A 9,726-nucleotide genomic window follows, 5' to 3' on the forward strand; every position below is an offset into this window, starting at 1 on the left:
ACGGTTCCGGAGAATCTGAAGCAAATACGTCTCTGTAATGTAATGAATGTAATGAAATGTAATAATTTTTATATAAGACAAGTACTTGTGATATTCTAAAACGTTTTTACCAGTACAAAATTATCTAGTCTACGACGCACAGCAAAGCTCTTTCCGCAATAACGAAAGCGGATTGTTGACGGCAGTAATGTAACACGACAATGCCGAGTAAACAGATGACACAACATTTAGTTTCTTAGGTGACATAACAATGGACGCAGAAGTTCATATAAAAGCTGACCATTGTTGTCGGTCCGTATTTACGCATTGTTGACATGGATCTTACATATGTTCGTTACGCTTTTTTGCCGAATGACCCTTCCGTATAGGCGTATTTACGTCAAAAGAACATCATATGCACAAAGTATTCAGCATAGCCACATCCTTCAACAAATACTTCCCTTAAAATCACTGAAAATTATACTTCTCCTCTTGCGAATTTGTATACTTCCTTCAGGACACCCGTTATGGGGCCTCCTAACGGCATAACATAACTGTGGCATATTTATAATCCATAAAAGTCATAAGAAACTTGACATAAAATACGGGTATCATTTAAAAAAATCAACGAACAAAAATACCCACTTCGACAAGATCCGTGACACCCGGCAACCGGGAAAATCGAATTTAAAAATAATTTAAATTTGATGTAGAGTAGAGTAAAACCTCACATTTCTTTTCATATAGGCATAAGGCGACTTATTCTACCTAGAAAAGCTTGGTACATACATACATCTTTATTACATTCCATGGATCCATAAGTTAGTCAGATGACAATAGGATGTAGAATAAGTCATATTAATACAATACATGTTATACAAATACAAGTCATACTATTATATAAATGTCACAAAAATACAAACAAAGGGCTCACATGAAGTAGAGATAAGTTACAAATAAATCCACCCATTATATACAATAGATAAATTACGACTTACTTGTAAACATCAGAAATTCATCGACAGAGTAAAAGGAGTGTGTAATTAAGTATCTTTTCAATGCTTGTTTAAATTGTGCCTTTTTATTTACAAGACTTGTGAGATTTGATGGTAGACTGTTGACAATTTTGATCCCTGCATAATATGCACTCTTCTGAAAACATGAGAGGTTGGCAATTGGTCTATGAAGCTGATTTTTATTCCTTGTGTTGACACGGTGTATAGCAGAATTAGTTTGAAAATGTTCTTGGTTATTTACAATAAAGTTCATTAACGAGAATATGTATTCACATGGAAGAGCTAAGATTTCTAATCTCTTAAACAGACTTCTACACGTTCTAAGGTTAGAATTGGAGGAAGAATAAATAGTCCTATGTTGCCTAGCAACCAGACACTCTAGAAAATGGTGGTCTGCCTTTATATGAAATAAATATTCATGTGATGGCCCACAGTCAAACTTCACAATGAAGATGTAACCTGCAATGGAGTAGTGAATAATTTGTCATACATTAAGATTCTATATGGAATAATAACGTAACATAATGAAGTTACTTTAATGAATGATTTTTATAGAAAGGGTGTTTGTATTGAAAACTCCAACTATGAGACTTAAAAGATTTTTACTACGATACTTTCCTCCAGGTAAGAATTGTATAGTTGCATCCCATTAATAATGCAAATTAAATGCATAGGGTAACCATTATGCATGATAAAATAAATACTGATGACAAACACAGGATGTAACTTCAAGCTTTCATTCATTTTTCTCATGTTTCAGTTTTTAAGAAAATGACTTCCTTTTTATTACAGGGATTGCCTTGGAATACATCCAAGGGGGAAAAACAAAAACAAAGATGTTAGGTCTTTCAAGCCTTTCAACGAGGTAAGAATTATGGTATTTAATACTACCTGCATTTGATTTTCAACTAGTGATGTTGTAAGTTTCCAAACATTGAAACATGCCAAGGTTATGAAGAACTCAAAATTAATTTATTATAATTTTAAATTTTTGTTTTCTTTGACAGTAATCTTTAATATAAAATAAAAAGGATTATAGCATTAAAAAATTAAGGTCTCATCAAAAGAATGTCACCAGTACACACTATCTATAGGAATTAACTTATCTTGGAACATGTAACTAATTGACCTGTATAACTCACACTAATCACTACAAAAAATTAGTATGAACAAGAGATCTTCTATTAATTTCAGCTCTATTTATCAGTGTTGGCTATGGCACCTTGTGGACTTGTAGGTGGATACCTTTATTTCTCTCAATGTTCTTATCTGCCCACAAGTCCACACAGCATGACAACCCAGAAGACCAACATCACCAACTTCACTAATATAACCTAAAAACTCATATAATGGAGTTATGAGTCAGTGTCATGCTCACTTTGACTACCCACACTCCTCCTTTCCTACAGGACCAATGTCAACGAACTGGCTGCAACTATAGCAGCTGATGAGCCTCTGGTTACTCCTAGTGTGGTACCTCAACTTGTTGAGTCACTCTGTAAGCTCCAAACAAAGCTCAGTGACGCCAGTAACCACTGGTTTCATAATTCTAAGACTCTCAAGACACATCTGCTGCCTCTTACTAATGTTGCATTTGATAAGCAAGGCAAACGGTACTCTTTTATCTCATATTTTTCTTAATTACTTGGGTGAAAGCCATTAATGTTTGCTTCTGAACCATGGGCATACATTTACGAGTTTGTTTATCCAACAGATCTTTTTTGTGTGTGCTGGTTACATATCAATATTATTATCTATTACCTTACTTCAGTGAGCAATGTTTATAATTTTAAGTTCTCTCATTTGTTCTGAGAAGCAATCATTTGCCAATTATTTTTAGTGCAAGTTTCATCAATGTTTCATTTGCCTCTAATAGGTAACATACATATTGAATAGTATAGTGCAGCAATAAGGCTTAAGACTTACAACAGGGAGGTACATTTAAGATGGCTGTCATGGTCCACTACTGCCTCCTTCCAATCATTACCTACTTATTATTCATGCCCATCACATAAAGAATTAATCACTGGAAGCATTTCCTTCTTTTAGATACAACTTTTTTAGTTTTAGGAAAACAAAAACATTATACACGTATGTTCCTCAATAAACTGATAAAGTGAGGTTAGAGTAGTAAAGGAAAGCTGTCCCCCTACATATTTTTGAACTTGGCACTAGACGAGGGTGAGTGGCCAGCATCATTCCCCTGACATGCTTTACCACAGGGCAAGGAACCCTGGTACTGACTGGATAAGAGGCTGGGTGGGGCCCAGAGCTGATCTGGATGCAGAGACTAGAAGAAAAATCCTTTGCTCCTGCTGTGAATCAAACCCTAACCATCCAACTGATACCTAGACAGAGGTATTTGATGGAAGTTTGCATAAAAGTTATTATACTATAAATTTATTATTAAACTACAACTTAATAGATTTACTGTTCCAGTTGTCTCACTGGGAGTTATGATCGTACTTGCAAAGTATGGGATACTGACTCTGGCAAAGAACTCTGCACCTTAAAGGGTCACAAAAATGTAGTTTATGCTGTAACATTCAACAGCCCATTTGAGTAAGTACAAAATACAGGGTGAAATTGATTTGACTTTTAAAGTAATAAAGTGTGTGTATGTGGAGGAAGACTCTTACAGCTACAAACTATACTTGATTCATGTTTCTTACTTCCTGAAAAGTTACAAACCAAACACACAAGAAAATAAATGGAGTGACAATTACTTATGAGAAAAGAATGGTACTTAACCGCAAATAGACTTATTATACTAAATATCTGGTAGCATTAAAAGAACACAACATAGAAACAAAAATTTAATCAAAGAAAAATTTAAAAGCAAATTATACAAATGACTGCAACTAAAATGAGCAAACTAAATTGTCCATGTAATTACAGATATAATGAATTATTTCTAGATTAAAATTAAGAATAATTTATAAGAATGTTACAATTAAAGTGTATATGAAATGGATAAATAGGAATTTCTATGCTTTGGTATGCTATAACCAAAGTTCAGGGATTTTTTTTTAATGACATTTCTAACCTTATTCTATCTGATATGTTTTCCATTTTAAATTAATCTGCAAGCCTCACACATCTCTACATATGGTCTGTTTTCCTATTCTAACCATAATTAATAAATGTTATACTGATATTTTCACAAAACAGAGGTTTCAGTTATTTTAAAATGATATCCCCATAGCGACAAGATACTGACAGGCTCCTTCGATAAGACTGCTTGCCTGTGGTCTGCGGAGACTGGCGAATGTTACAGCACATTGTGGGGCCACACTGCAGAGGTGGTCGCAGTCCAGTTCAATCTCCAGTGTCATCTGGTGGGCACCAGTTCCATGGATTCAACTGCCAAACTTTTTAATATTGCTACAGGTTCGTGTCTTATAACAATTTTTCTTTTTTAGAAGTTAACGCTACTGAATATAATAGTACGATACATATTTAACAGGACAAGAAGTAGCAACATTACATGGGCATACAGGAGAAGTAATTGCACTCAAGTTCTCTGATGATGGCAATCAGATAATCACCGGTTCATTTGATCATTCTATCGGCGTCTGGGACACCCGCACAGCAAAGTAAGACACGCGACTTATTCTAACCTTAAATACCTGTTCAGGTTTATGTTTGCCCACAAATGGGATTTAAACATAACACAATTAAACAATGAGGTTGAAATCAGACCAGATATTCCTAAATTATGATTAAACGTAGACATATTTTACTCTATATATTTTAATATGCAGTGCATCAGATCTATATAATTTGCATTCTTGTATTTTTTCAGAAGAGTAGGTATTCTTAATGGTCACTTACAAGAAATAAGCAACTGCTTGTTTAACCATGACGGCAGCCTTATAGCTAGCAGTTCAATGGACAAAACGGCGAAAGTGTGGGATCAACGTACATTCTCCAGTTTGGCTACCATTACGGGACATAACGACGAGGTTGGTAAGAAACGAACCTAAAGATTAAAAATACAAAACTATAACCTAACCTTTAGTACTACAAATACACTACACTGGTGATCATTTGTTGTTGAGAGATTTTGGCCCTTATTACATAATATCTATGACCGTGTGTTTACTACCTGTCATTAGCGATAGGCAATTTACTAGATTATATTATATTTGTGTACAGGTTCTAGATATTGCATTTGATTATAAGGGTCATCAGCTAGCAACAGCAAGTACTGACGCTACTGCATGCATATGGGATGTTCACTCAGACTTCAAGCTGTTGGCTAAAATGAAGGGTCACAAGGAGGAGGTTTCAAAGGTAATATCATTATTCCTTCTCTTATTCCAGGCACAAGAACCAAACATTTTTCATTTTATTAACATCTTGTTTACACTCTGTAAAGCGGGTTAATTTAGTCAGTAAAGTGATTAGGTGTGGTTAGACAACCAGGGTTTGATTTCTGGCAGCAGCAAGCATTAAGCTACATGTCTGGATGGCATGGTGCTTAATATACTTTAATCAGCAGTGAATCAGGGATTATACAGAGCCCAGCTGACTGTGTCTCAATAGAATACCACTAAACCATCAACCAAGAAGTTAAAGTCTAGCAGCGTTGTAGTGCAGGAGTCTCCCGTTCTTGTAAAATAAAAATTAAACTCCTGGGAGAACTTTACGTTTGTAGCATGGTCCTTGCATACAGGGGCAACTATACCTTTTCCTTTGTTTAAATTATTATATTTTAAAAGCTGTTAAAGATGAAAGCGACAGGTATGTTTCAGTCCTGCGGGAGCTCGGCTTCTGACTGCATCGCTAGACAGAACAGCTCGTCTGTGGAATGCAGACACTGGGAACTGTATCCAGATACTCGATGGACATACAGATGATGTATTTTCATGTGCATTTAGTTACAATGGAGATATTATCATCACAGCTTCCAAGGATAACACGTGCAAAATATGGAGATGAGCCGTGCAAGGTTCACCCAGATCTCTGACAGCAAAAATTACCGCAGTTATGCTCCACAGATCACAATATTGGGTCATTTACTGCAATAAATCTGTTAAAGACAAATGTTAACTTATGACATTGTATTCCAATCAATGTAAAATAATTTATCAATCATACTGTAATATATGTCAGAAATGAAAAATTCAAATACGTTTTCTTTATCTACTTTATCCAACTTTGGTGACCTGATGCTCTGCTGTAGCAAAAATCTCAGGTTTGATACAAATTTGGAAGCAGTACCAATTTTTCACCTTCCAAATTTTAACTTTCACTTAAGCCATGTGGTTCTGAGTCCACACCCATCATTCGTATCTTTTTAGTAGTGAATATGACATGTCAGAAATAGATTAATTTGCCTTACTGGATGGGAAGAGGTCAAGGTCAATTAAAATATAAATGAAGGAATGTGCATTGAACAAACATCTCAGACCATCACTGTCAGGCTTACAGAGACTGTGATGGATCTTGGAAACAAAATATTAAGAGGCGTGAGGGGTATGGTACAGTCATGGCCACAGAAAAGTTGATATCACAGACTGTATTTTTAAAAAAATGAGAAAACTTGTCATTTTCTTGTAACACACATGAAACACAGACCCAAAGGAAGTAACAGACATAAATCCCTTCATTTTTTCATTAAGAAAATTATCTAAAATGAAAGACAATACATCGAACTTGTGAATGTTTTAAATGTATCGATAACAACTGACGAGCCTTGTGAAACTGGTATAATTTTCCATGAAATGTTTTCTGTGGAATGTCAATGGCGCAAATCCCTGAAGTAACAACTGGAAACCAGTCCTTACTACGCTAGTTACGTCAAAGTGGCTTACAGTGCACAGCAACGCAGACTACAAACTATGAGAGAGTCCTGTAATCAAAATTCATAATGTTGTAGCTTAATGTTGGAAAACATTCCCCCTTGTCTGATTTATTTAATTTTTTCCATTTGCATTTAACAACAAAATGTCATGATAATGCATCAGGAATAAACTGCCAGCAGTGCAGCCAACTGTTATCTGCAGCTGATATCACAATGTTTTCCTGGTACCACATGTGACTCGTTACACGACAGTTTACCCCATCACTTTGTTTTATGTGACCATCATGAACGAAAACCGTCTTAAACTTTTCAGTGCACGATACATTATATACGTACACATTCCCATCAAATCCAGACGATGAAACTTGCGTCTCGTCATCAGGAGAAAAGTTGATAACTGGTACTTGGCTATAAAAATCTCCTGTATGAGACTGAATATCAATTACTTTTCCAATGTTTGATTCACACACAGCAACGCTAGTGTTCCTGAGGTCATATATTACGAGATCTCCCATGGTTGATGCTATGCCAAGTTTTGGGTTATTGACTCCACCATGTGCAGAAGATAAGCTTTTCTTATTGCAGTAAGTAGTTTTCACGGTCCAAAGTTTTCTTCCTACTCTGCTTTCATTAAAGTTCTGTGTGGCTAAAATAAAATAAAAACCCTATCAAAATGATAGTCAACATATTCACTATCATATTCGAAGTGGTACAGTGCAGTCATTTCCAAACTCTTTTAGTCTGAGGCTAAGCAGTGGGGAATTAAAGCCTGCTTCCAAACAACAAATATATTTTAATAAAAATGTCAGTAATTGCCTTTTTCCATAACACAAATAATAACCTATTTTAGAATAGTTAATTTCCTTACCGGGTGAGAAGTTTCCGCATGTCTTACTGGCACGAACGTCATGTAGGAAAATACTCCCACTGTTTCTATCACAGAGAGCTGCTAGATTCTCAGAGACAAAAGAAGGTTCTAATCCACACTCAGTTTCATTTGTAGAATCAATTGATAATTTATAGAGAATTGCATTCACTGCTAGATCTATTACAACAAAATCCCTTTGAGTTGTTGCTGTCAATAGAACAAAGTCTTGATTATTTAGTGCCATAAGTGGTGTAACAAATTCACAAGTCACGCTGCCAAATCTTGTAATAAGATCTGAAATGATGAAAAATTACATTATCTTTAGCTGTTACTGACTTTGCTAGAAAATAACTTATTTAATGTCAATACCAGGTAGCAAAAAAATAATAAATAAATAAATGAGTGGATTTGAAACTCATAGAAGTTGTGTAGACATAATTAAATCTTTTTGTACACCAACTTAAGTCATATTCAACATAACTTGTACAAGTTTCATTCAAATCTGTTTACTAAAAAAAATTTTTTTTTCCTTCACCTGGTGCATGTGTGTGTACTCTGACACATCTGGAAGGATCGATTAATGCCACAAACAAAGCAGCTACTCTTCCAGTTAAGTGTCTAAATATCAACCATCTGCTTACAAAGCAGGAATTATATGAACTATACCGTAACATTTAATGCTTATTTATTATAAATCTCTTAAATTACATTGACTAAATGTTACATATGCATCTTAAACTTATTTAATATATTTCTTGTTTCTTACCTGAGTTTGCTGAACCTAAATTATATATTGCAACACCAGTTTGATCTTTTTCTGATACAATAATTCTTCTCTGATTCCATAAAACTTTCATCTGTAAATTGTTAACAATTTACATATTTAAAAGACAAAAATACATCCTTGTAAACCATGCAATACAACACTAAATGCAACCAACAAACAAAACAGTCACAGCCAAAATGATTCTGTATTACTGTCATACTTCACCTGCACTACTGGTGCAACTGTGAAGCCTCCACTTTTCAGTTTTAAGTCACTGTTCTTTACAAGCCCCTCATGACTGGGGGCCACAGTCAGCTTCTCTGGTAAGGACAGTTCAAGGACCTCATGTTTCCCAGATTTGTGTTTACCCACCACACAAATGGTACTAGGATCTGACAACTCAATTTGCTGAATAATATTCTCAAAATCAAACATCCGCAATTGTTTGTATCTGCAATAAAAGCAGTGAAATATGTGGTAAAGTCAACAGTTTGCAAACTATTTCAGCAACTGATGAATGATACTGTGTTTCTGCCAAGTCTTTGTGTCTGAACATTATGTATATAATAGTTCTTCTAGCATGCACATCCAGTCAGTACACAATAGACTATGAAACGCACCAGTATTTCACTTTGCCAAATTCTTTTAATTTCGGAAATTGGTACACTACTGATTTACACTTCGCATACAATCAGTGGCGTAATTCTGGGGAAACCAAGTGGCTCCAGAATGCCAGTAGTAGGGCGAATTTTGAATTTAACAATGAACTACAAATATCAAAACACCTGTAGCGAAATCAAATGCTTTGTCTGGAAGGGGAAACCTATGCTCAATGAGGTCACAGTATTTATTGTCTAATACGAAATAATTTTGAGGTTAAGTATTTACGAAACAACAGGCCCGTACTTCACAAGTCTCTATCACACCATATTACGAAGTTTACCTCTTGATAGAATCATAAAACCATTCGTCTTCATCTTCATCGTCAGAATCCTTCAAAAACATATTATACATTCCGATATTGAATAAACGCTCAGTAAATGTAATTTGATAATGTTGGCAACGTCAGTATTGAATATACAGTCTTTGCAATTGCATCAGAGACTCAATGATGAATTTTTGTTTACTTAATTGAAATTATTGCAGTTCTTTGGGCAGCGTGAAAACGACATAACAATATTGGAGTGTAAATTGGTTGGTTTCCAGCAGACCCATATAAGGTGTTAACGTTTCGAGTATAATAAGAATGAGTTTCATTCACGGGAGGTCCCTTCATATCTCCGAATTC

At 35.1% G+C, this 9,726-nt stretch overlaps 2 protein-coding genes across 16 annotated transcripts; one reads left to right on the top strand and one right to left on the bottom strand.

The window, feature by feature from the left end:
* Positions 1–5: 5 nt before the first annotated feature.
* On the top strand, positions 6–6,129 carry LOC110827991 (uncharacterized). 12 transcript variants are annotated; one of them, XM_087347058.1, is made up of 9 exons: positions 6–48; positions 1,788–1,860; positions 2,405–2,608; positions 3,435–3,557; positions 4,201–4,385; positions 4,462–4,591; positions 4,801–4,960; positions 5,154–5,291; positions 5,742–6,129. In XM_087347058.1, exons 2-9 carry the CDS (start codon positions 1,832–1,834, stop codon positions 5,937–5,939), a joined length of 1,167 nt encoding a protein of 388 aa, XP_087203184.1. In that variant the 5' UTR covers positions 6–48; positions 1,788–1,831; the 3' UTR covers positions 5,940–6,129. The 12 variants fall into 12 exon arrangements, 10 of the variants coding, with proteins under 10 accessions (XP_087203184.1, XP_021915900.1, XP_087203188.1 ...); XM_022060208.2 differs by having other exon boundaries at positions 9–39; XR_015534667.1 differs by lacking the exon at positions 6–48 and adding an exon at positions 280–1,619 and having other exon boundaries at positions 4,801–4,964; positions 5,753–5,887.
* Positions 6,130–6,504: 375 nt separating this feature from the next.
* Positions 6,505–9,556, bottom strand: LOC110827993 (integrator complex assembly factor WDR73). 4 transcript variants are annotated; one of them, XM_022060215.2, is made up of 5 exons: positions 9,382–9,556; positions 8,664–8,889; positions 8,439–8,529; positions 7,673–7,879; positions 6,505–7,450 (listed from the first exon to the last, which is right to left on the bottom strand). In XM_022060215.2, exons 1-5 carry the CDS (start codon positions 9,450–9,452, stop codon positions 6,951–6,953), a joined length of 1,095 nt encoding a protein of 364 aa, XP_021915907.1. In that variant the 5' UTR covers positions 9,453–9,556; the 3' UTR covers positions 6,505–6,950. The 4 variants fall into 4 exon arrangements, with proteins under 4 accessions (XP_021915907.1, XP_021915903.1, XP_021915905.1 ...); XM_022060211.2 differs by having other exon boundaries at positions 7,673–7,966; positions 9,382–9,554; XM_022060213.2 differs by lacking the exon at positions 9,382–9,556 and adding an exon at positions 9,345–9,365 and having other exon boundaries at positions 7,673–7,966.
* Between the last annotated feature and the right edge of the window lie 170 nt (positions 9,557–9,726).

This window comes from Zootermopsis nevadensis, unplaced genomic scaffold (assembly GCF_977971745.1).
Source record: "Zootermopsis nevadensis isolate Lab colony 2312 unplaced genomic scaffold, Znev_1.0 Znev_ptg000011l, whole genome shotgun sequence".
Classification (NCBI taxonomy): Eukaryota; Metazoa; Arthropoda; class Insecta; order Blattodea; family Termopsidae; genus Zootermopsis; species Zootermopsis nevadensis.